Source organism: Hirundo rustica, chromosome 2 (genome assembly GCF_015227805.2).
Source record: "Hirundo rustica isolate bHirRus1 chromosome 2, bHirRus1.pri.v3, whole genome shotgun sequence".
In the NCBI taxonomy this organism is placed as follows: domain Eukaryota; kingdom Metazoa; phylum Chordata; class Aves; order Passeriformes; family Hirundinidae; genus Hirundo; species Hirundo rustica.
In genome coordinates, this window is record NC_053451.1 from 16,343,228 (window position 1) to 16,370,666 (window position 27,439).

A 27,439-nucleotide genomic window follows, 5' to 3' on the forward strand; every position below is an offset into this window, starting at 1 on the left:
AGGAATTCTCCGCATGGGAAAAGGAAATACATTTTTGTGTATTAAAACAAGCATTACTTTTGCAGAGCACAATAGGCTGAGCAGTTATGGAAATCCACTTTCACTAAAAATTGTATCTGAGCAGCAGTACTTATACTAATTCTAACAGACCAATTATTTCATTACATAGAATGTGCCAAAATGCCAGGTCAAACGAAGGTAAATACCTCACATACACCTTGGAAATACACATTGTCCTGAATTGACAGAATATTTAAAAACTGTAATTCCCTGTCTCCACAATCTGTTCAACAAAACAGAATCCAAGTTTACCTTCAGTGATTTGCATTTTCAGACACATTTGTATCAGTTTCAGACCTACTCTAGAAAAATTGTATAACTGGATTATACTACAGTTGCATTTTTTCTGTGCACCCCTAGAAATTAGATGGGAAACATTGTAGTTTCAGTAAATTGTTTTCCTCCACAGAAACCTCCCCTGTTGAAGAGGCATTGCAGCCTTTGCTCCTCCACATCACAGACCAATCATAGAATCCCAGAATGATTTGGGTAAGAAGAGACCTTACAGACCATCTCAAACCACCCCCCTGTCATGGGCAGGGGTACCTTCCACTAGACCAGATTGCTCCAAGCTGTGTCCAACTTAGCCTTAGACACTTCCAGGGAAGGGGCAGCCACAGCCCCTCTGGGCAACCTGCACCTGGGTTTTACCACCTGCACTGACAAGAATTTTTCTCAACATCTGATCTTAATCTCCCTTCTTGTAGTTTTCAGCATCCTACTAAATCATCACTATTTAAACTAACTCCTATAGGTGTCAAAAAATCAAGAGATTCCTCATCAACAGGACAAACCAAATTGTAATAAATCAGGAGCTCCTGATTTGTTACAGAGAAGTTAAGTATCTCTGTGAAAGGCAGTGCAAAACCAAAAGATTGAGACAGCGACTTACCAACGCTTATCACAAGCATGTGTCTTTCAGCTGAGTTCCAGTGGACACTTAGTAACTTACGCACAGTTTTACTGCACTTCCCTTCTTCAATTTGTCTCAGTACATCGGTTAGAAAGGCCTCATTTACACAGCCAGAAAGCACTCCTCAGCTCTTTTGGCCAATTCTATAGTACTGGATATCAATTTTCCTTCTCTGACTGCACCTGACTTTACCGACACAGGGCTCATGACCTCTGACATCATGACCACCACGCTGCTGTGTTTAGCAGGGGAACTCACAGAACACAAGATGGGAAACTGCATCAGGAATTGTAGTGACAGGACAAAGGAGAATGGCTTTTAGCTAAAAGAAGGGAAATTTACATTAGATATGCAGAGGAAGTCCTTGGCTGCGAGGGTGGTGAGGCCCAGGCACAGGCTGCCCAAAGAAGTTGTGGCTGCCCTATTCCTGGAAGTGCTCACAGCCAGGTTCAATGAGGCTTAGAGCAACCTGGTCTAGTGGAATGTGTCCCTGCCCATGGCAAAGGGGTGGAACTGTATGAGCTTTAAGGTCCCTTCCAACTCAAACCATTTGATTTATGATGTTTGATTTAATAAATAAGTTATAAAACTGTCATGCATCAGGATAGCTACAAAACTTTACTTTTGAACCATTTCAAATTTAATCTCTTTCTGCTGATTGTCAAAACTTCCATCAGTAAAAGCACTGTAGTTAGTGCTATCTCAAAATACTTTAAAACCTTGCAGAACATGCAGATCACCAGTACTATTGCAGTTTCCGGTCTTCAAAAAAGGCCGCTCACTAGAATTGCAAAAACAATGAAGAAATAATTGCTAAAATAAAAGGCATCTTTACAGAACACATTCCCAAAGGCACAGCTTTACTAAGAAATCAAATGCTATGTAAAAAGCAATTCACATTTTATTTTAAATTTCCATAAACTGTACAAAAAGGTTTCATTCTCGCAAAAAAATAACAGCAATTATTTTCAATCTTACTTCTAGACAAACAACAAACTCTTATTTTAATCTTTCCAGAGTGAGTTTACAAATAAACATACTGTAAGATGCAGGGGTTGGCGTTCAGTCTGGGCAGAGCAGACAGATTTAAATGTTTGTGGAATAAATTTTAAGTTTTTAGTGTCTTTTAGAAATTTAAACACTCCTGGCATGCCCGTTAAGCCTAAAGAAAAAAGTTTTGTGTCTGACACAAAGGAATGTAAACAGTCATCAAGAGATTAAAAAGATTGACTCTCCCAACAAAACGAAAAAAGTACCCCTATATCACTGACATTCACTGTACAGTGAGACCTGTCCACAACACGGGGATCGTGCAATAGCTGAATCCACTCTCCAAAATGTCACTTAAATATACATCAAAGACTTTCTTAAAAGTTTGGGTTTTTAAAAAAAATCCTAAGTAACAGAACTGAAATAGTTTTTTAATAGTTTGAGTTTCTTTCTCATCCTAATTGATCAGTGAATATGTAACAGCCCCATCAGATCTACAACCATAATGTACTTTTTCCACGATGCAATAAAGTAAAGGAGCACCTAGTTAAGCCAATCAGACGTAGAAAGCACCTCTGCCAAGAGCATGGGCTTGCATCAGGCTTGATTTTGTTTGCCAAACACATTTAGTATGGACTAACAACACCTAATTTAGGTCATTGACCACAGCTTGTTCAGTCCAAGGCCTACAATGGAAACACAGTTGCAGTGATTTTTTAAGATTTAGTGGGTTTTTCTCCCCAGCTTTGAAACCTAATTAAAAACAAGCTGTTTCAACAGATTGGTTAGAGCTTAAAAAGTTAGGCATCATCTGTTACTTTAGAATTGTTAGAAGGAATACAGTCTTGAAATTCCAATTTATCTGGATAGAGTTTAATGTAAGTGTCCACCATCAAATCCAAGTCATGTTTTATGTCAAAGTTTATGTTCAGCAAAGCAAGGTTGCTTGACCTTTGCCCTGTCAAGGTGTTTTTCAGGTATGCCTTTAAGCGCTTCCGTCCCATTCCATATTTTTCGTTCTCCACCTTCATCACTGGAAGTAAGCACAAGACTTTAAGCAATGCATAAACATTAGGGAAAAACTTTATGTCGGGCAAGTGAAGTGCTTCATAAATAGTAGCTGGAAGTTCAATATCTTTTCCTCTGTGCTTCCATTTGATTCTCCAACAGTGAAGCTCAGCAGAAAGTGTGTCTGGATTGGGCAAGTCATTTTTGAACATGTCAGCATGATGCTCCTCAGACGTATTGAATTTCAGCTGTCCCATGACTGAGGGCACTAATGATAAACATTTAAGAGCTTTTAAATGTTGTTCTGAGAAAATATCTTTTAATTCTTGAATAATATGCTCTACTGTTGGGACGCTTAGGATTTCTTTGTAGTAATTTTCTGATGTCATATCGGGGTCGAAGTCCCCCTGTTGTGCCCTGCGAAATTTTCCTGGGAGTTTAATTTGTACATCCAGTTTTGTAGCCAAATTCGTGGCTTCCTCAAACCAAAATTCATGGTAAACTTCAATATTCTCCATTACTTCATTCAGAGAGTGCAATACAGCGGTTAAGCTGCCAGCTGCAAAGAACACATCTGATGTTTGTCCCTGGAGGTTTCTTCCAAATGCTCTTGTAAAAGACAGAACATTTTTCATAATTACAATAGTGACAATGAAATCAAAATCTGTTAATGCACTTGAAAGTACAAATGCTCGACCAACAATGAAGTTGTTCCACCTGACAGACAAGTCACTGCTCACAGCATCCAAGCACAGTACCAGTGCTTGCAGGAGGTCCACTAAAACCTCAAAAGTATCATGCCTGCCTGTCCACTGAGAACGGCAGATCTTCTTCAACTCATTACCCTTCTCGTCATTGTCCCGAAAAAGAGCAGAAATTGTGTTGTCCAGTTCTACTAGTAGTTGTGGAGACTGATTAAAAAGACAGCAAACTTCTTCAATTGTTCCTAATGCAATGGAAACACCAACAACAGGAACAGATTTTGCCAGCCATACATTTAAGGCACAGGAGGAACACAGCGTATACACAGCTTGTGGATACTTTTCCAAGAGTCTCGTAGCCACAACTTTCATTTTAGAAGCAAATCCACTGGAGACGATGTAGGCTTGACCTCGACAGTATTCCATGTTTAGACCCCACTTTTCAGTAATAGTTGCGTGGAACTTAACAGCTAAAATTTCAGGATCAGCCTCATATGGTAAAAACCCTATGAATTCTTCTCTGAGATTGTGAGAATCATCAACGAACCTCACCAACACTGGCAAATGTTCCTCTCCTGCTATGTCTACTACTTCATCAGTGACAATAGAAAAGAAGTGTGAGTCTCTTACTTCCCTCAGTGTCTCCTCTCTAACACAGTTTTCACAGATCTCAAGCATTTGTTTCTGCTGAGTTTTCGAACAATACTCAAGGTTAACTGCAGTCATCTCAAATCGTTTCCTCAAAACTTCATCGCCACCATTTATTCTATATTCCAGTAGAGCCTGAAAGTTATCCGAAGTAAAAATACCTTCTGGAAGTTCCTTAACATTATGGCAATCCAATGGAATATTTTGTTTACCCATTAGGATCAAAATTTCAAATAATGATTTAAGGTAATCTTTGTTTTCTCTTTCTTCCAGTGTTAAGGGAACAGCTCTTTCCTCTTGTTCTTCTCCTCCTTCCTCTGAGACAGTATTTTGTTCATTGTTTTCATTCAATTCTTGAGTTGCCTGTTTCCGTTCAAAAGCTTCATCAACTACAAAATGAAAAATACTGTAAGTGTCAAAAATAAAACATAACACTTAGTTGTCCATTATCTTTAAGTTACCAGAGTCCAGAGAAGAATGTTTCCAGTTTAAAAGTGAGTATTTTAAAAATAATTTAGACTGGCTGGCTGAATCAAGAAGGAACTCAATTACCCTCCTGCTATATATAAAGTAATAGTTAAGAGTCCTGCATTACCTTGTCAGCCTTAGCGAATAAAGTTATTATCTCAATTATTTTGACCACTTACTCTTTTGCTGCTTCAATGTCCTTATTTCATCTTCACTCTTAAAAAACAAACAAAAAGAACTTATATTGATGACAATGTCTAACACATGACCTTAAAATATTAAGATCAAGATCAGATACAAATACTGTAGGTGAGACCAGTTGACATTTGCCAAAAAGTGCTCGAAATTCTAAGACCAGGAGGTTTCTTGAGGTAGTTTATTACTGCCGTGACACATACCTACTAACTACATGAGGAGAGTTGTATTAGAAGGTTCTTATATATGTGTAATTATTAGTAAATAGATTCTACTCCCATTTGATAATGTACTGCCAGTAGACAGAACTATGTTGGATTCCATTTTCAGCCAACAGATGCAACCAAACTCACAAAAAAGTATTTAGAAATTATCTGTAATTTTTCAAGTATAAACAGAGAATAGGAGTGGAATTTCTCTTAATTGTCGGTATACTTATAACCACAAAGACACTTTCTCCCTAGGTAGCACACAAGACACAATCCCACAAAAAAAATCTCAATCTCAATCCATGGATCATTTTTTCAGAACAATAAGCTAAAACAAGCATGTCCAAATTGATTCAGATTTCAGAAGTAATCTTTCAGATTGTAATCTTTCATTGAAGATTACAATCAATATGCAGCAAGAATTTTGGGATACCATGCTTCAGTTGTGTTCAGTTGGCACTGTAGTAAGAAGGAAAAGAAAACTACACATTTGATTTGGAAGAAAGAATCAGCTCTAGATCAACACATTTAATTTTCCAGATTTCCTTAGTAGATAAATTTTTTTATCATGCATTTAACCTCTAATCAACAAAAAAAGATACGGGAATAGGCAGCACATAAAATACAAACACTCAAGTGCTAAATATTTTTATTTGACGTTTTTGTGTCACAATTTCATGTTAACTTACTTGCCTTTTCTTCTAATAATAATAAACCAATAATTTTACATTAGAACTTACCAGCTCTTTTATCCTTTTCCTATGTCTGCTGTGGGGATTGTTCAGGTGACTTGTAAGATCAAATATAGTTGGCACAGCATTATCCCGTAAAACCGTTCTGTATGGGCTCTGTAAGAAAACAGACATGTAGACTAGGGAAAAATTAAGAAATTTCAGATGCTGTGCCCTTTTTTCCACTCCTTCTTTTCTTGTTTATGTTATTATTCTAAAGTACTTTGACTTTTTGATGTTACCAAAGAGAAAGTTAAGCTATGCAATTTACATTTCAGGGATATCAAAAGAATACTGAAAATAAGAAGACAGATACTACAGAAAAGTCCAATCCAAACTGCAAACCCTTTTTCTTTTTGCCCCATTATCTTCATATCAAAGACCATGAATGAAATAATTTTCATTTACTGCAATATTATGATTTTTGAAAAAATAAACATTCTGGATAAAAAGACATTTATGCATCAGAAAGGAAACATTTTGTTACTATTGTGTTTGTGTTATCACTTATTTCACAATTCCAGAAACATTTAATTGTGAAAATGTTCAATTGCTTCTTTTTGTAGAACTATGAAGTCCACCAAGCACTACAGTAAAAGATCATATTGAGGGAAAATTTATCTGTGAATAAAAAAAAAGAAGAAAAGACTTCTAGATGATCATGTAAGTGCTCCCAGTTAAAAAAAAGTTTTAAGCAAAATTTTATATTTGGATATACTGTAAACCTGTGTTGCCTATACTGGCTAATTTCCACTAAGTACAAAATTGTAACTGATGGCATCTGTCATTAGATTGAAATAAATTTCAAACAAATACAGTTTCATAGAGTTTCATTTCAGAGTCATAATTACTTCCAATTTTCATTTGTTTCTGGGATGCTGGCTAATTAGAGACCTCATCACGTGTAATACATCAAGACTTCAGAGTTTGACCTGTATTTTAATTATCCTTCATAACTAAAAGATTGGTTTTGCTTATGTACCAGAGTGAAAATCAGCCTAGAAATTAAAATTTGATACAAAGTCCTAAGTCCACCCTTTACTACCCTTATGCAAGCTGTTAAAATCATATTTTTGACAAAAAGAATTGAAAGCTATTACTTAATTAACAGAAGACGGTGCCTTGATTTTAGCTGGATGAAAATTTAACAGGAAATAAAAACCTTGACAGATGTACAGAGTATTTAAATCTTGTGGCCACACCAGAGTGTAATTTAACCAAATCACACCATGTAAATACTTCAGGAACAGGACATTAGTACGTTTAAATAATTAGATATATGAAAATTTACACCAAATAAACTTACATAATATTGTAACCTCTGAAACAAAACAAGCAGGAGAAAAGCACTGCAGTCAGGGCCAGTGTTCAACAAACACATTAAACTGGCAGGAGCACCGCTTTTTCTCTCTCCTCTGACTGTTCATTTTCATTACCGTTTTCAATGGCTGTGAGCCTGTGTGGCGCCCAAGACAATGGCAGTGATCCCAATTAAGACTAAGTAATTAATTTTCCTAGGGACCAGTAACCCAGGAGCTGAAAGATTAGAAGGCAGCATTTTGGTAAAAATGTCAATCACATTTTGCAAGATGCAGAAAACAAATGCTTGTTTTTACTTACACTTCTGCATATCATGGAAGTCTCAAAATGTTTAGCGCACAATCTGTAATGCTTGTTGAGTTGATCGGGAGTCTTATCTTCTAAATCTGCCCTTCGACAGTTCTCTACCCATCTCTGACATCTACATGTAAGGAGAAGAATCAGACAATCTTAGGATAAAACAAAATCCCTTACAATTTCAAGCCATACTCAAAACTGGAGTGCAAGTGAGTGCAAGTGACCTTGATGGAAGGCTCACAAAAGTTCTTCACAACTTCCTTTGGAACATCCCAAAAATCTTTGTAAAAACTACTTTTTCTGCTTTTGCTCACGACACAACATCACCCCAGCAAATTCAGAGTTTTTTCCCTTAAATTATATATTCTTGCCTTTATTACACCCACACACACACACACAGAGCAGATTATAGCACAGTTGCTCATAAAACCTAACTATTTAATTCTAAAAAATTTGCTCTTAAAAAGAAAAATTAAAAAACAAAGAGATGTGCTTGCAGTCAAAAGTCATAATGTTTTCTAGGCAGTTTTTAAGATAGTTGTCTTCTCCACGTGCCTTCAAAATATAGTATTCTTATTTATTGGGTCACTGGGGAGTTTAGAGTAGATTCATGAAAGTGAAATAATAACAACAGAAAAGCAACTATTCTACAGACAGTGCTTCCACGCCCGAAGAAAGTTCTCCTTAGATATGTATTTTTACAAGTATTTACTTCTGCTTTGGATTAGCTCTCCAAGATATACCACAAAGATAAAAAAATAATTCCCTTATTGATAGGATTCGATTTAGGTATGCAAGAGACTGTTTCCTCTGGTGAGTAAACCACTTGCAGTAATTGATGCAAATGCAGTAGTCAGCTTTGACTTCCCCTAATGGGGTAGATGCCATCACTCTCTGAGCAACAAAATCACTTGTTCTGTTGCTAAAAGTTAGGAGAAAGCAATTTTACTATTACTTTTGACTGTAAACATGAAATTATTATTTACAGCAGTAAGGAGGGAGAAAAACAGCTACTGATTACTCAGCAATCGAGGAACAAAGGCTGTTTTGTCAGATGTTTTGGTGGGCAGCCCAAATGTAGCAATCACAGGTTTGAGTGGATTCACCTCTACTTTAGCTCACTAAAGGGCAATTGCACAGATGAAAGAGGGGAATCTTTGATTCTGATCTCTGCTGGCTGAACCATTTGCAAACCTCCATTTTTTGCTCATTCAGAATTTCAAAGAAACAGTGATGGCAAATGCCATAAGTCAGGAATCATTTCCAATATTGTTCTTGGAGATCCATACAGAGTATGACTTAAAAAAAGGTAAGAAAAACAATGCTTTAAAAAAAATCAGATTTTTTTGGCACAACAAATCTCGCACCCTTGTCTGGGCAGTGAAATCAGAGCAGAAAGAGAACAAGGGAGCTTTCTTCACTTAATCAAATTATATAAATGCTCTTTTAAAGTGGCAGACCTGTAGCATGTAAATTATATTGACTGTGGCTCTCAGACTTTCTCAGTGGATGTCAACTACTAAACAACCCATTAAACGTGATCACAAAGGCTGATCAGCCTCCTCTATAAGTTAGTGGGCAAGGTTTCATTCCAGAGAAAGAGTCTGACCCCATGGTCTCTACCTTCGTAGTGATGCAGGGAAGCTGACAAACACTGACAAAGAGCAAAGCAAGAGTTCCTTATATTATGTTAACTCCTCTGAATCACCTCGTGGCAATCATAGGGAGACAAATTGGTGGCAGGAATGGTGCATTCAGAACTGGCACACTGTTGTCAAGGGCAGGCAAACATCAGCCTGAATTCCTTGTTAGTGCCAACCAGAGAACCTAAGTAGATACTAGTAATAGTCAAGGATCAGCTCAATGAGTGACAGCAAGAGGTACCACCAGCTCTTCAGAGGGGCTTACTCAAAAATGAGTCTCACACAGATTTCATTAACTACCCAAATCTCCTTTCCTGATGCCTTAAGTTTTAACTTTCATATTTTCCAGATTCTGTACTGCATTAGTATATAACTCTCAACTTCATATAAAGTGTTAGCAATTCTCCTCACAGTGTAGTCAGACTAAACAATAATTTTCCAGCCAGAGAACCAAGGACACCGTTGCAGCTTCAGACCCAAAAAGTACAAACAAGAGTGAATTGAGGAGAGCAATTTGAAACGATAGGACTTCACAACCTGAAGCTGTAATTGGACAATTAACCCTAATATGCAAACGAACCAATACTTATAAAAGTGTCAAAACTTATGACCCGTTGTTCATCTTGGATGTAGCCTCGGCCAGGCTCTTTTACTGCCCAGGGTGCATTATTTGAAGGCCTTTTTAATAAATACCTACTTTATTCCTTTGTCTGGCTTCTGTTCTAGGTAGCCTCTCAAGGCATCATTCCCTTACAGAGTTCTTCAAGAGTTACACAAAAACTGGCTGTGGCTGCTGCCTTTTGTGCTGAAGTAAACACAGTAAACACTGTGATGCCAAATGATTTTTGCCTTTTTTCTTTTATATATTCTCTGTATTTTTACACATATATTTGTAGCCTGTTGTTGTATCTGTGGCTAGTTTTTCCAGTACTCTACCCTACCTTTTCCCTAGGCAGAAAAACAAAACATTCCAAGGCCCCCTATCCTATCTTGGCTCTGCCTGGGAACCAAGGCCAAAAAACATCTCTTCAAGACACATTTTCACAAACATCTAGTTCCCACGTAAGCGGGGGCAAGGGGGGGAAATTCAGAGAAGGTTGAAGCAGAGAAAATGGCATCACCTCTTCTGTCCCTAATTGGTGATTTTTGTCAATTATGCTAATTTGCTAAACTTTTAAAACTGCATTCACCCCATGGCAGGGGGGCATTTTGTGAACATTTTTCTGTATCTGCCCCTGGAGGCCTTCAGTGAAGAACAGCCTTTGTGTTACTTCCTTACTAACATTATCTCAGGGGTGTGTTATTTCTAGGTTCTTTAAGGCATCACCTGAGCACGTGATCCAAAAGAAGCCCTTGGTGTCCAGAGCCCCAGTTTGAGGATACTAACCACACAATCCTAGCGGTTTGGGTTGGAAAACACCTTACAGCCCATCTTGTTCAGGCCCTGCCATAGGCAAGGACACCTTCCACTAGATCTGGCTGCTCCAAGCCCCATCCAGCCTGGCCTTGAACACATCCAGGGATGGGACAGCCGCAGCTTCTTTGGGCAACCTGTGAAAGGGCTTCACCACCCTCACAGCCAAGAATTTCTTCCCAATACCTAATCTAAATTTCCCCTCTTTCATATCATGGATCAGTCATGGGCACCAAGCTTCTCAACCCACTGGAGCAGCAGATCAGCAACCAGAGTTCTAGAAATTTAGGAAGCCCTACTGGCAAAGGCTAAAATGTTGACATTCTCCCAGGCAGCTACAGGACTAAAAGGAAATGGCAGGTTATATGACTGAACTCAAATCCGAAAACTCCATCAGAGTCTGAATTCAGTCCTTCAGTCTCACTGTGAGTTTGGTTCCAAATAGAACACTCTGAGGAATGGAATAACAAAGAAAAAGGAAGTCAGACCCCAGAGATTACCCACTATCTCGCTCTGCATAGTATGTTATCAAGGCAGCAACTAGAAAGACCTTGAAATAAAATTATGTATTAACTTTTATCAAATCTTTCAGTATTCAACTAATGCATACCATATACTGTTACACAAGCCCTTCAGTTGCAATATATTTGGCATAAATTAAAAGCTATCTCAATGCAATATATTACACCACTGTTGAGGAATACACCTAATGCAAGTAGCTTTCATGTTTGCAGGCTGTGAAGTGGCAGTGACCTCGTGCCAAACAAAGTCCTAGAAGTCCTGTGGCACTGGCTGGCTGGGGGTGGCTGGTCCTGCCTTGGGTCACCACAACCCCACACAGAGGTACAGGCTTTAGGGCAGAGTGGCTGGAAAGCTGAGTGTTAGAAATGCCCTGGGGGTGCTGGTAAACAGTGCCTGAACATGAGCCCAGGTGTGTCCAGGTGAGCAAGAAGGCCAAGCAATAGTGTGGCCAAGGGTGACTCTCTCTGTGCTGGGCACTGGTGAGGCCCCTCCAATCCCGGGGTCAGTTCTGGGGTCCTTGCAACCTTGATGTAGGTGCTGGAACGTGTAGAGAAAGGAATGGAGCTGGGGAAGGCTTTGGAGCACCAGGAGCAGCAGGGGCTCAGCCTGGAGAAAAGGAGGATCAATGGGGGGCCTTTTCACTCTCCACAAATCCCTAACAGCAGGGTACAGCCAGGTGAGGGTCAGGCTCTGCTCCCAGAAAACAAGGGACAGGACAAGAGGAAACAGCCTCAAGTTGTGCCAGAGGAGGTTTAGGTTGGCTACATTTCCTCACTGAAAGGTGATCAGGTACTGGAACAGGCTGCCCACAATAGAGGTAAAATCACCTGGTAGTCCTCAAAAGCATGTGGATGTGGCAATAGAGTGCCACAGTGGTGAACAGGTTGGTGCTGGCTTAAGAGAAGGACTTGATGATTTAAGAGGGTTTTTCTAACCTTAAAGACTCTGTGATTCTATTCTATGACTTCATTTTATGAATACTGGGGGATAATTTAAAGGCTTAGCTAAACCTGGTTCAGAGAGCAAGACTAATAGCAAAGTTGTTTATATTAAAAAAAATCCCCAAAAACCAAAATGCAACAACCTAAACTCTTACAGTAATGACTCATGCTACTACATGCACATTTTAAAGACTATATGGGAAACCATTAAAAATCATTATACACAGCATTTTAACACATGGTGATTCTTTTAAGATATTTTAACCTAAGAGTTCATTTACTATCTTCTTTTAACTGTAAAAGTATTTTCTTCTTTTTCAAGTAAACAGGCAATTGGTTCCCAGACAAAAACATTTCAAGAGAGCCCAGAAAACACCAGCTGAAGTAATTGTTCCCTCTGATGTATTTATGTGCATATGGATTCCCTTCAAAAAGAGGGATTCGGAGAGATCTGCCTGTAGAGGAATGCTCTTCTTCAAAATGTGTGCTATTTGTGTCCTTTTCTTATGGAAAAGTTATACTTTTTGTGAATTCAGATTTAGTTGTAGCTATTTGGATGGATTTTCAGGGTGTCAATTTGAGGCACCCTGTCAAAAGCAGGTTCTCCAGCAGGTGCACCTCAGGTAAAACACTGGTTTTTGTACAAATATTATATTTTCTGTGGACTAGTACTTGCTTATAATGGTGGTTATTTTGTCTATGGTTTCAAAGCATATTTATTAATGCATATTTTAGACATGTACATTTATATCAGTAAAAGGGTGGTAAATTACTTTCTCTAGAATAAACTGCTGTTGTCTCAAGAAGATATGGTCTTATTCATAAATGGCAAGCATCACCTGTGTCCCAGTTTAGCAGCACAAGTCACAGCAGCAGGAATTCTTTTCAATTTTCAAAACAATGTTATTTACATTAACTTGGAGGACACAGTTTCATTTTCATCCAGGACAAAGATTTGGAAAGGGTCCTGTCTGAGCAAGAGACTGGGTTTTTTTTGCCCAAGGCTTTATATCGCCTCTTCAGCAAAAAGAAAAGGAAAAAAATTTCAGTTAATTAAAAAAAATAATAAAAAAGTAGATAAAAGAAAATGCTTTAAAGTTCGGTTATGGTCTTCAGGAGATAAAGAATTAGGTCCATTAAATATGCAGAGAATTCTGACACCTACTGCAATGCAATAAGGTATAAAACTACCATGAGAATTTATATTTGTAGAATGTAGATTATTTGCTACTTGCCAGTGAGGCATATGAAGACTGAAAGATACTACTTGTCTATGCACTGCTTTAGCAGGAAAAGGCCACTGTGCATATCTTTTTAAACTTTAGCTGTGTTTTCAGGAAGTAAAATATTTAGGATTTATATTAACAAAAGGACAAAGATTAGCAGACCCAGAAAAGGTCCAGGCTATGGTAACCAGGCTGTGGTTACTCAACCAGTAACAAAACAAACAAACAAACAAACAAACAAACAACAACAACAACTCCCACCAAAACTATTGCTAGGATTTCTTTGGATATGGCAGACTGGATATATCAGGGGTAAAGTAGTTCAGTAAATCATTTGCAGAGGGCACTGTTAAGGAAACTTACCTGTTGGCCACCCAAGAGCCCTCTGGCAGTCACACTTGCACCACCTGAGCTGGCACTGAGGCCCTTGGCAGCTCCATGCTCCATCCTCCAACAGTCAGACCAGGTTTGCTTAGTGGCTTGACCCCAGGTTTCCCACAGCACAGTCTCAGTCATATCAATCCTTAAAATAACTGTAAGCACAGTGCAGTAACAAAATCACAGCTGGACATGGTGCCTCCAGGAGGGAACCCAAACAACTCTAAGTCCTCCTCTCTCTAGTCTAAGTGCTGGAAAGTTGGGTGTTGTCAGCTCCTGTAGTGTCTTGGAGTGTCCCTGTGCCTGGCTGTTCCACAAATCCCTGCGCTCTTTTGTTGTGCAAAGGGCTGGCAGCTGTCTCTTGCCTCTGGCTCTTGCAACCAGACCTCCATCTGCAGCTGGCGCTGCAGTTTTCCCTGAGCTGCCAGCAGTAAACGGATTCCTTAACACTACCAAGACAGTGGATGTGGAGCCTGTGCAGTGGGGTCCAGAAACAGAAAAAGCTTTCCAAGCTATAAAAGGAGCTTTAGCTCTGGCTCTGGCGTTCAGATTGCCAGATTACTCCAAGGTTTTTTGAACTATTTCTGCATGAGAAGACAGACTTACGGAGTTTGTGAAGTTCTTACACAAAACCTACATCCACAAGACTGCCCTGAGACTCACTACTCAACTCAACCAGATGCTGTAGCAGCAGGGAATAATTCTTATGTTAAAAGCAATAGCAGCAACAGCAATTACCATGAAAAGGAGCAGACATGGGTCTGAGTCACCCAACAACCATGTATACATCACAGGGACATGATTCTTAAACATGCTTCACAAGCATCATCCCCACAAAGAACATAATGTTGTGAACAAATTATTTTAAATACACATATTCTTTTGAGATTTTTTTTAATTTTTTTTTTTTTTTTAAATCCAGAACTTTATTTCTTGTTCCCTTCAACAGTGAGCTGCATCATGATGTGCTCAGGTAGTGTTTCACTCCAGCCACCTACAGGAAGAGATGCATGATCAGTCTCTAGAGAATTTGGAGCAAATCCCATTCTCCAATGGATCTTCATATATGAATGGAAAATGACACACAGGCTACACAGGAATGAGAAACCTAGAGGTACTTGAAGCAGAACCACTACAACCCTTGGTGAATGCCCAAGGGGCTCAATTAATTTACATTAGGAAGAGCAGCCTGGTGGGGATGTAATTAATGAGTGACAATCTTAATTCTAAACATACTTTTGGAGAGAGTCATATGTCTACACTAAAGAACCATAGTTTTTCACATCAGCAGAAAAGAACATATCTAATGGAACTAAAATATAACTGCTGCTGGAAGCTGCCAAGCTTACAAGAGAAATTGCTTTAGTACACTGTCATACCAAAGGCTCCTGTGAATCAAAGAAGTAATAAAACTGCTCAAACTTGTAGTCAGGTAGATTTAAAATGGCCTAGAGTTAAGGATTAGTACTATGGGATAGCAAGATACTGGAAATAACTCTCACCAGCCTCATGAGTGGTCATCAACAGGAAGTGTTTACCCGGAACAAAAACACAACTATCCTTTCTCAAAACAAAATAAAGGTGGTGTTTTGCTGTTTCTCCAGTTTAACCAATGGAATTAGAGAGGTGTCGTTCCTATTCACCAATCATGGTAAGTCTGTACCAAAACATGTTATAAAAGGTAGTAAGAATTAGACAATAAAGCTTTTTCTATACTCTGCCTTCTGAAACATTTGGAGTCTCTCGCCTTTCTTTCATGTCCTACAGCAACAGGACCATATACTGCCAAATACTATTTGCTGTAAGTTTTAGGTAAGGAAACTGGATACACCATTCTCACATCAAACAAATAGTGGATGGTCAACCACTTAATTGTGATTTTTTACTGGTAATCATATAAGTATTTGTGCGCAGGAATCTATAACGTTGTACTCCACCCTACGCTAATCCTGTTAGCTTTGTTATATTTGCACTTGGAATAATGCTGTACATAAGGAAGCAGTTACAAAATGGGTGCACAGATTGTAACCATATAAAAGCCCAGGGATTTCTTGGTTCAGGGTCAATTCCCCAGAGGCATCAGCTCAAACTGTTACCACATTATGATTAAATTGCTGAAAGGAACCAGACCTCTAAGACTGCTATAGAAAACCCAGAACCCAGGGTCAAGGCTGGAAGGGAAAGTTGTCTGCCACCAAGTGTTGTCTGTCTGAGTGTGGCATGTCCAGGGAGTCAAATGGCACTCTGTTTCACTGGAGTCACCTGCCCTGGAGGAGCTTTGGTCACAGCAATTAAAGTCATGCAAATGGGACTCCCATCGTGGCTCCTGAATGGTCAGGCAGGAAAGTCTCCTTAATACCACTTAGGCATTGCCCATTAACTTTTAAGGTTTTCTTCAGTCACAAACTTTACATTTTCAGAGCTCTGCTAACATCCCATGGAAGCTGAAAGGGCATTTTACTGAGATGCAGCTAGAGTATATAATACCTCAGTACTGGTCAACTGCAGTAGAACAGCATCTCTTTGCTTAAGAGTATTTTGTTCTAAGCACTCATATCTCAACTGTAACTCAAGCCATCAGGATGAACAGAGCCACAATCACAGATAAGAGTTAAACATATCTTACTGTGAGGATCACTGCCTAAACTGCATAAAACTATAAAATACACAACGGTATGGAGGTAACAGAGGCTACTTACACTAGTTTGATATGATAAGACAACATATCACCCATTAATGCTGGTGGCTCTCCTCCAAAGGCTAATCTCTGAGCCCCTTTATCTTCTCAAGTAGCCAAAACCAAAGAAGGTAGTCTTAAGAGGTTAGCTCTCACTGACTTCCTAATACCTGAAAGACATGGAATGTCTAACTGGAACTGCTTAGAATTGAACTGGGAAAACATTAAAGGCAATTACCCAGACATTATAGAAACACTGAAAACAGTAAGGTAGTAGAAACAATTTATCCCAGACTATCCATTTACCATCAATTGTTTTTTAAATTAATATTTTAAGACGTATTCTAACAAATTTTTTTCAACTTTCCCACTGTAAGCTGCCAAGTGCAAATAACGTTTTGGCACAAAGTACTCTGCCCACCATCCCAGTCTGACCTACAAAAGTGAGAGCAAGCAGTACAAGGAACATATTGTCATTTCCATCTACTGACTGCTGTAGATCAAGCCACAGAGTAAACCAACCACCTCAAGTCTGAAAACCAAAAGGATGGACGAATCTATCAATCTCTAAATGCTCTTGGTAAAATAGAATATATGACCAACTGTCGACAGAAAGCTGTAAGATATTAAGGGGGGTACTTCTAGAGAACTTAGAACATCATCTTTGTCACTGGCTGTCTTAAGAGTACAAAGATGCTATAAACAGTTTATGTATAGTTTCTCCTTCCCCTGGACAGAGGATTCTGCCCCTATTGTGAGACCCCATCTGAAATACTGTGTACAGTATGCCCCAGTATAAAGAAAGACATGGAAATGTTGGACCAAGTCCAGAGGAGACCACAAAGTTGACAAGAGGATTGGAGCATCTCCCATATGGAGACAGGATGAGAAAGTAGTGGCTGTTCAGCCTGGAGAAGAGAAGGCTGTGCAGAGACCTCACAGCTCCTCCCAGTGTCTGAAGGGGCCTTACAGGGAAGTTGGAGAGAAACTCTGCATCAGGAACTGTAGTGACAGGATATGGGGAATGGCTTCAAACTGTAAGAGGAGAAATTTAGGTTAGATATATGAAAGAAAATTTTTATAGTGAAGGTTTGGAGGCCCTGGCATAGGTTGCTGAGAGAAGCTGAGGCTGCCCCATTCCTGGAAGTGCTCCAAGGCCAGGCTGGATGGGGCTGGGAGCAAAGTGGTCTAATGGAAGGTATACCTGCCCATGGCTTGGAATGAGATTAGCTTTAAGGTTCCTTCCAACCCAAACCATCCTAGAGTTTATAAAACAGAGTTTTAAAAAAATTAATCTCTAAAACGTAATCATTTAGTTGCACACCTTTAACTACATCTCCACACTGCTACCATGAAACACACTCATTCAAAATGTCCTTCCATAAAAAAATTATAAACTGAAGAGGGTATTTTCTTCATAAAATAAACTGTCACCTATTGACGAATTCTATACAGCTTGATGTGACTCACATTTCACAGCATGGACCTCTTACAAATTAAGACTGAAGCTCAGACAGCACCAAATTTCTTCAATTCCACACAAACTGCAGACATTCCTTTGTGTGAGATCCTGAGGGTGTCAAACGACAGAAGGTAGAAAGAGACAACAGTAGGAGCAAATCATAAAAATGAAAGAATAAGAGTCGGTAAGCAACCACTTTGATTTCAGTTCTTATTAAAGCAAAAGCATATGGAATATGGATTGTACTGCAATACCTTGCATGTACTAGGCATCAAGAAGAGGTCTGGATAGCCAAGCTTTACAGCAAAGAATTGCATTCACCCAGGAGAGCTTCGTAACATATCCAAAATCACAACTTCAGAGAGCAGCTACTATCTATATAAGCTATTTGTATCTTCATTTGAAATTGTTTGGAGGGTCTGTTTCTTTGGAAAATACTGCATATGCATAATTCCCATGGGGTTTTGATTTTTCCAAAAATCAGGTCAAGCAACTTCAAGGAAGGAAGCAAGTAAATACCATGTATAAAACATAAAACATAAAAAAAAAAAAAAAAAAAAATCCTTAACTATCTACTCTTAGAAAAGAGATTAAATGGCATTGCTCTGTGTCTGTGTACCTTTCAATATTGTGAGCATCATGTTAAGTCAAGTCAAGATTTTAAGAGTGTTATCTTGATTTAAGGGTGAACCTTTAAATGGGGGTTTTCTATGTCTGTGTCTACATGATTTATTTTTCATAGTATTTTCCACTCTCTTCCATATTCTCTCACTCGCACACTTTTCACTCTACCAGGACACCACCCCTGCTTTTCACCCATTGGGAATTTCTCCCATCACTTCTGCTGTTGCTCATGACGCTTCGCCACCATCGCAGCAATCCTGACAGTTCCTCCCTGTCGCAGGAGTGTCCCGTTTGCCACGCACACATCTCATCGTCCAGCACCACATCGCCTAATACACAGAGCAGGACTGACAGACCTTCACTGCTTCAGCCAGCGCTGAGCCTGAGCGGGCCTCCCACACTGCAGGACTCCCCTACCTCAGCCCACGGCTCCAGCACCCCTCCAGCCGCCCCACATCTCTCACAGCCGTACATCCCACTGCACCGCCTCGCACACACAGCCCCCACCCCGCTCTCGGGCAAGCACCCCCTCCCCGCCGAGTCCCGGAGCGGCGCCGCTCCCGCGCCCATCGCTCCCCCGAGGGGCGGCAGACGCAGCCGCAGCCGCTGCCGTCCCGGCGCAGGCGCAGCCGCCGGCCCGCCTCCCGCCGCCACAGCCCGGAGGGTCCCGCGGCCCCGCCCCGCCGGCGCCAGAGCGGGAGCGGCCTTCGCAGGCACGATCGGAGGTCCGGGCGCCCGCCGGCCCCGCGGGTAAGGAGGCGCGGTGAGGGAGGCGCGGAGGAAGCAGTGCGGGCAGGAGGGAGGCAGCTGGCTCCCCGGCACGGTGTCTCCTCAAGCAGGCAGCGCAGTGGGCCGGCGGGGCCTGAGGGGGAGAGTCGGGCGCCCCTCCCCCAGGCCGCCCCTCCCCAGGTGGTCTCACCTGGCCGGATCCCGGGGGAAGCGGAAGAAGGCCAGGTCGGACTGGGTGCTCTTGCGGGTGCAGTTGGGCGCCGCGCAGAAATTCGGCATGATTCCCCCGGCCGGCGCCGCTGCCCCTTTAAATCCGCGGGCCGGCGGGGGGGAGGGTGCGTGTGTAGGGTGGTGGAGGAGGAGGAGGAGGAGGCGGCGGCGGCGGCCGGAGGGGAGGTAGGGCGGGAAGCGGCTCCACAGTGCTGTGAGCGGCCGGGAGGATTCAGCGCCGCGCTCCGCCGGGCCGGGGCCGCCTCCTTCCCACACTGCACCGCGCGCGCCCGCGGCGGGCACGGCGCTGCGCGTGCGCGCGGGGAGCCGACGCGACGGGGGCGCGCATGCGCAGAGGATCGGGGGTCTGTGTGCGTGTGAGTTCCGCCGTGCACCTACACTCTGTGTGTTGTACCGCTTGTGTTCATTACACCGTGCGTGTGTTACTCCGTGTGTGTGCGCATATCTGTATGCGTGTTACGTCGTCTGTGCATTATGCCATGTGCGTGTTTCACCGTGTGTGTGTGTTACAGCATGTGCATTCGTGTTACACCGTGCGTGTAACGCCGTGTGTGTGTTTCAGCTCCTGTGTGTGTTGCGCCGTGCATGCGATGCCATGTGCTCGTGTGTGACACCAGCTGTGCATGCGCGTGTTATGGCGTGCATGTGCTACACCATGGCCCCTCCAAAACCCAGTGTAGGAAGGAGATCATAACATTTTTTGTACAAACGCTTTCCTCTCCTCCACAGCTTTCTTCTCCAGTCCAACTTATTCATGTCAATCTGGTCTTCCTGCTCTTTCCTGCCACATTATACCTTCTTCTTCATTCATGTATTTGCAGCCCTACACAGTTTTCTCATCTAACCTCCAGTCTCCAAGTGCAGTATCTCCAGTTCCCCCATTAACTCCACTACTGTTTTCTTTCCTCCCTCTCTTTGCTCACAGCTGCTAGTCACCAGCCACAGGTCTCCAGCCAGCCAGCCTCAGTGTTACAGTTCTGATCATGTGTGGCTGTTTCCCTTAGTTTCCCTCACAGAGGAAACTCACAGAGGGGTGAATGGAGCAGGGCAGGGCTGGTGTGCCTTCACCTGGGGCTGCTTCCCATCTCTATGTGTGCTACACTGTGTCTGCTTTAAAACCCAGCATAGGGTGGACATTAAGATCATAAGGTTGTTCTCTTGTCTTACTTTCTTTTTTTTTGGCTCTAGGAGGATGTTGTTACCCTGCAGCCTGATGGATAACCCCACACAGAATCACTGAATCAATTAGGTGTGAAAAGACCTCTGCAAGCATTGAATCCAGCCTATGACAAGCATAACCTTGTCAACTAGACCAGAGCACATCCAGGCTTTCCTTAAACATCTCCAGGGATGGTGACCCTACCACCTCCCTTGGCAGACCCTTCCAATATCTAATCACCTTTTCTGAAAAAAAATCCTGATGTACAACCTAAACCTTCCCTAGCACAGCTTAAGACCATGTCTTCTATCCTGTCACTTGTTGCCTGGGAGAAGAGGCTGATCCTCACCTGGCTAAAGCCTCCTTTCAGGTAGTTAAAGAAGTAATGGTAAAAGCTACAAGCTTTTTAAGTAATGAAATAACTAGATTGAAGTTGTACTCATCAGAAGCCATTATTAGGTAAAAATAAAATATAGCTTAGAAAAAAAAAACATACGGAAAACTGGATGGCAGGAAGTAGGTAAGGTCACCCTCACCAGATATGCCCTGTTTAAAAGTAGGTATAGCACCTGTGAAATTATAAATGCTGATGGCACGTGATGATTGTTTCAGGTATAATACTGCTGCAGTTTTAAGAATTCAGCTGTGATATATCCTTTATGTATCTTCACATAAAAAGTCCTCCTGTCCTGGAGATGTGCTGGGCTTTAGGAACAATAATCCAAAGACACAAAATAGTCAAAAGTATAAAAGTATAAATAGTCGAAAGTTTTCAAAAGAGTGCATTAGGGAAAAATAACAACAACAAAAAAATAAACCTCCTTATTTGATTCCTTTTGAGCTTCAAATATTTTAACCTTTCTTTGTTTAGTAAGAGCAGGATTAAAGCTCTTTTACATGAGGAAGTCCTGTTATCAAGTGATCTTGACCAATTATAACAACATCAGTTTATTAGGTGTTAATTGTTTGCCTGAATTCTACTTTGGGTATGTAGCCAAAATAGTTTTGAGTAGTCATTTAAGCTAATGCTAAAGATAGCTGTAGCTGCACCCCATTGGTTTGACTTTACTCAGCAGTCACCAACATTCATGGACAGTGAGCTGTGTAAATGAGTCAATCAGATAAATAATCTTTTTGAAAATATGCTCAGGTTAGGTTTAGTCCAGATAGCTACCATCTGATCTGTGGTGCAGGTTGCATAAATGTTCATGCTGATACAAGGAAACACAAAAAAAGAGAGCAGGAATATTTTCATTTGTAGTAATAGTACAGAAGCACAATTGCGTAATGTTAGAGTGAATTTTAAAACACTTAAAATCTGTTTCAGTAGGAAAAAATTACTCCTTCTCACAAAACTAATAAGAAAATTGTATGTTCTGCCCAATATTGAAAGACCTTTTCACCTCCAAATTGCTTCACCAAACAGAAGTACTGGCATGCTAAACTCCTTTTAGGGGCTCTGAGCAAGAATGTTACCATGGCAGTATTAAAATTAAATTAGCCATTGCACATATTTCTGAACTGCCACTTCTGACCAAAATCTCAGTTGATAGTGGTTGTATCATTTGAAGCACTATAGAAGTATGTTAGGGCTGTTACCTTCCAGATGGGTGTACATTTGCATAGGAGCTATCCTAATGAAATGAAATGAAGGTAAGGACTTGTTTATAAAATGGACTTACGCAGGTCTGCTGGATGGTGGGGTTTATGTGGAGACTTATTTTTAAGCACTTTCTATGTAATGGAAAGAAAATGGACTTAATGGTTTTCAAAACCCAGTAGTAATGCTAGAAGCACTTTATTTAAAAATAAAAATTCATTTACATTACTACTTAGTTGGTAATTCCAAAAATTATCTTCTGTTGTAGAGTGCAGAAATCCCTGAAACCATTCTTCCTGCACAGTAGGCTCTGAAGTGTACATATAATTTTAAATAATCCTCTTGATTATTCAAGTCTTATTTACAGTATGTTTCCAGGAATATCTATAGAACATTTAACAGGGATTATATAGTGTATTAGTGTTGAACATACAATCTGTATTCTCATAAATTATTCTTAAAGGAATTTTGTGTGTTGTGTTGCTTTTTTCCCTGGGTCTTCAAAGGTTATCTGTGTCATAAATACAGGATTTTCTTTCACATAATAGTGGGTATAAACTAACTTTTTCTGTGTGCTTCTGGAAATGGACTGTATGTCTCTTTTCCAAGGTGAAAGTTGGTATGCCTTAATTTTCTGAGAGTACTGTTAGTGTGACAGTGTACTCCTGCAGGTTTGCTGCTATGAAAAATTTTTTTGCAAGAGGATATTTAAAGTCTGAAATGCTTCCATGATTCTTTTTACATGATTTGCATCTTTTATGTGATTCTACTACCTTTCTCTTCCAAGCCTTACAGCCCCGTTGGTTGAGATAACCTGAGTATAACACCTAAACGGACATCAGGTTAATCCCACAGAGTTAGTTTTGTAGATTTGTATCCAGAAGTATCCATTCACAATAACTCTATAAACCCCAAGATACTTCTGCCCAATTCACAGAATCACTAAGTTGGAAGAGACCTTCAAGATCGAGTCCAATCCACATCCTAACACCTCAACTAAACCATGGCATTGAGTGCAACATCTCATCTTTTTTTAAACACATCCAGGGATGGTGACTCTACCACCTCCCCCGGTAGACAACTTCAGTACTTTATCATTCTTTCCATAAAACCTTTTTCCTAATATCCAAGCTGTATTTCCCTTGGTGCAGCTTAAGACTGTGTCCTCTTGTTCTGTCAGCTGCTGCCTGGAGAGAGACCAACCCCCACCACCCCACCTTTCAGGAAGTTGTAGAGAGTGATGAGGTCACCTCTGAGTCTCCTTTTCTCCAGGCTAAATGCCCCCAGCTCCCTCAGCTGTTCTTCATATGGCTTGTGTTCCAAGCCCCTCACCAGCCTCGTTGCCTCCTCTGGACACGCTCAAGCATCTCAACATCCTTCCTAAACTGAGGGGCCCAGAACTGGACACAGGACTCAAGATGTGGCCTCACCAGTGCCGAGTGCAGGGGAAGAATGACCTCTCTGCTCCTGCTGGCCACACCATTCCTGATCCAGGCCAGGATGCCATTGGCCCTCTTGGCCACCTGGGCACACCGCTGGATCATGTTTGTGTTGACCAGCACCCCCAGGTCCCTTTCCGCCTGGGCACTGTCCAGATACATCGTCCTCTATGGGATATGGGGTTGTGTTTGTTAAAGGTGATAATGGTTATGTTTACCAGAAAGCCCTGTGGCAGGACACAGCAGCAGGCTGAGCGATCAGAGGTCAGTTGTGGGGTGAAAGGCAGTTTTGGGGAGAGCATGTGAGCGGGAAGCTGATTGCTTGGTGGGATGCAAGGACAGAAGCACTGCAGCTGAGCAGTCTGGGTGTTCTGTTAAATTTGGTTATGTCCAGTAGAAACTAAAGGTATGTAAGAAAGGTGTTTTCCATAATAAAGTGATTTCATTCACATGCACAAGGGGGTCTGTGTCTTGTTCCCCATTGCTACAGAATGATGCCCCAACAGGAACTTATTAAGGTGGTACAGGATAGATACCACTCTGGTAGCAACTCCCCTGAAGTCAAGGAATCAGCCAGCCCCGAAGGGTCTGGGGAAGGATCTGGGAAGACTACGGGAGAGAACTCAGGAATGAAAAGTGCGCACACCTCACACGTATTGAGTAGGCCAGTGCGAGCAAATATGGGAGGTGAAATATCCCTGGAACAAAGGAGGAGCTTAGACCAGATACAGCAGCTCCTACACCAGCAGATGATTTATATTGCTGATGCAAAACTGGGCACCCTGCTGGATTGGGTGTCTAATCACATTAGAGATTTTTCCTTTAATAGCCCTCTTCAAGCAAAAGCCTGGCAGGTGGTAGGGGAGACACTTTTTAGTAATGCCAGGGACGATGATGCTGAAGCCTGCGGGCATCTCTCCACGTGAGGGACAATAATGGTGGCCATTAAAGAAAACCACGTGGAAGCCAGCCATTTTGCAGCTTCAGAAGCCGAAACTCCTGAGCTCTGGGTGCCACCAAAACCTGTATCTAACCCCAAGATAAACCCATACTCTGCAAAATACCCTGACAAAAATCCCTCTGTGGTTGGTCCCTTAGCGCAAAATTCCCGGGGCCAGGGGTGGGTTGCTTTCATCCCAAAATGGCAGAGCCTGCATGTTGCTGATGAAACCTGTCACTAGAGGACATGAGAAAGGACACAGGCAGTGTGTCAGGCAGTCAAGTTCAGAGCAAAAAGAAGGGGAGTTTATTTCTTGACCTCGCTTATATAGATTCTGGACAATGACCAGGGGTTGGATAATGAGGTTGCCACCTCTCCGACCCCATTGGTTAAACTAGAAGTCCATCAATTGTCCCTTCTCAGAGAGGAATGCGAAAACAAACACTTTGTTTATGTTACAATGCGTGAGAAAACCCCACTACAAAGATGCAAACAATCAGAAGGCTAAAAGAGTAGGACAACAGAAGCCCACCAAAACAGCCCAAAGTGGTGACATTTAGATCCAGCGCTGGTGAAAATGCAGTGAAGCCACGACAATGGAAGGCAACCAGGCAGTCGTTAATGCACTAAGCCAGCACCCAGCTTGCAGAGGTCGTCGCAGCCGAGGCCCCTACATGCCCTGAGGCACGGCAGCTCCGGCCATCCCGTGGAGGGGACACCTCGCTTGCTAGCTGACGTGCTCCTCTTTGCTGCCAGGGCCCTGCTTGTTGTAGCTGCGGTTGGGTGGAGTTCACCAGCCAGGGAGCAAGAAAGCCTGCCGCCGGCCACTTTGGGTGCACCTCAGTGCTGCTGGACAGCACTGGTGCGGGCTGCCCGCTGCCCCGGTGCCTGCCATGGCTGGCAGCACAGAGTCCGCTGCTCCTAGCATGGGTCCCGCCATGGCTCCAGGTGCAGGCTGCCCACTGCCCCCCATGCCCATGCAGGGTGGCCCCATGGGAAGCAGCAGTGGGCGCAGCTTTTGGCCACGGGCTGAGAAGGAAGGAGGGCTCAGCCCCTTTCCCGCTCAGAACCCAATGGACCTCAGCTCCACGGGTGCCCAAGCCCACCCCACCATGGCGCGGTGGCCGATGGCTGTTCTATAAGTTATTATTGAAAGATTTCTTTTGAGGATATGATAGGGAAGCCTTCCCAGTCTAGGCCTTAGCTCTGGCCGGGCTATGGCCTTGACTGCCATGGGAAAGTGTCACATCAAAGCCAGGTGTTTCTGTGCTAAAACTGGAAGCAAGTCACTCTGACTAGCTCATTTGGTTTGCAGAATCTGGATCACTTTCCTTTGAGACAGACATGGAAGCCTTATCTGGACAAGGCTTTCCAAGTCCTGTGAAAAGAAGGCTCCTTGGCAGTCCCTGGATGACAGCAAAGCATATAAACAGTCGTAAGTTTCACCTTGTTAACTTCATTCACAATTAAATTATGTTCCTGTTAAGTTACTACTGCTCACACCAGAAAGAAGGCCCATGATGCTATCCCACATTGGCTCACCCCTTTTGCCACTCTAGGCCTTCCAGACAGCACCAAAATGGACAATGGACCTGCCTACACCTCAGAGCGAATTTGTAACTTCCTGCAGCAATGGGATGTGTCTCACAAAATGGGCGTTTCCCGCTCTCCCACAGGGCATGCTATGGTTGAGCATGCCCACAGAACTTTAAAGACCATACCTGAAAAACAAAAAAGGGGGAGTCGGGGTGCCCTCATGACAAACTGGTTAAAGTCCTCAATTTTTAAACTGAGATGAGATGGGACAGACTGCATGTGAGAGACAGTGGGTTCCCTCACTGGAGTGCGTGACCTTTTGTCACACCATCCTGATGTAGTAGCCGTGTTAGAGGTACATGTTACAGTTTTTGAAAAGTTGTTGTGGTCATTACTGTTGTCACTGTTATTAAAAAGAAAGAGGGAGATATGGAGTTGTGTTTGCTAAAGGTGATCATGGTTATGTTTACCAGAAAGCCCTGTGGCAGGACACAGCAGCAGGCTGAGCGATCAGAGGTCACTGTGGGGTGAGAGGCAGTTGTGGGGAGAGCATGTGAGCGGGAAGCTGATTGTGTGGTGGGATGCATGGACAGAAGCACTGCAGCTGAGCAGTCTGGGTGTTCTGTTAAATTTGGTTATGTCCAGTAGAAACTAAAGGTATGTAAGAAAGGTGTTTTCTACGATAAAGTGATTTCCTTTGCATGCACCACGGGGTCTGTGTCTTTGTTCCTCGTTGCTACAGTCCCCAGCCTATAATGTTGCAGGGGGTTATTGTGGCCAAAATGCAGGCCTTGGCATTTGGACTTATTAAACTTCATCTTATTGGACTCTACCCATCCACCCAACCATTCCAGATCTCTCTGCAGAGCCCTCCTACCTCCCAACTAGATCAAGACATGCTTAGTGTCATCTTCAAATTTACTAATGACAAACTCAATACCCTCATCCACGTCATCAATAAAAATATTGAACAAAACTGGCCCCAGCCCAGACCCCTGAGGGACACCACTGGTGCCTGGCCAGCAGCTGGATGTGGCACCGTTCTCTGGGCCTGGCCATCCAGTTCCTAACCCAGCACAGAGTGCTCCTGTCCAAGCCATGGGCTGCCAGCTTATCCAGGAGTATGCTGTGGGAGACAGTGCCAAAGGCATTGCTGAAATCCAAGTAGACAACATCCACAGCCCTTCCTGCATCCACCAGGCAGGTCACCTGGTCATAAAAGGAGACCAGGTTGGTCAAACACAACTTACCCCTCCTAGACCCGTGCTGGCTGTGTCTGATACCCTGGCCATCCTCTAAGTGCTGCATGACGACACTCAATATAAACTGTTACAGTACTTTACCGGGTACTGAGGTCAGACTAACTGGCCTATAATTA

The 27,439-nt window shown here is 42.2% G+C and overlaps 1 protein-coding gene across 7 annotated transcripts; it reads right to left on the bottom strand.

Annotated features, from left to right (window-relative positions):
* Window positions 1-217: 217 nt before the first annotated feature.
* Window positions 218-19,637, bottom strand: THAP12 (THAP domain containing 12). 7 transcript variants are annotated; one of them, XM_040055607.2, is made up of 7 exons: window positions 16,364-18,345; window positions 15,167-15,321; window positions 13,650-14,658; window positions 7,544-7,664; window positions 5,933-6,040; window positions 4,968-5,004; window positions 1,881-4,709 (listed from the first exon to the last, which is right to left on the bottom strand). In XM_040055607.2, exons 4-7 carry the CDS (start codon window positions 7,556-7,558, stop codon window positions 2,764-2,766), a joined length of 2,106 nt encoding a protein of 701 aa, XP_039911541.1. In that variant the 5' UTR covers window positions 7,559-7,664; window positions 13,650-14,658; window positions 15,167-15,321; window positions 16,364-18,345; the 3' UTR covers window positions 1,881-2,763. The 7 variants fall into 7 exon arrangements, with proteins under 7 accessions (XP_039911539.1, XP_039911541.1, XP_039911540.1 ...); XM_040055606.2 differs by lacking the exons at window positions 13,650-14,658; window positions 15,167-15,321 and having other exon boundaries at window positions 17,812-17,911; window positions 18,058-18,345; XM_040055605.2 differs by lacking the exons at window positions 13,650-14,658; window positions 15,167-15,321; window positions 16,364-18,345 and adding an exon at window positions 19,347-19,637 and having other exon boundaries at window positions 218-4,709.
* Between the last annotated feature and the right edge of the window lie 7,802 nt (window positions 19,638-27,439).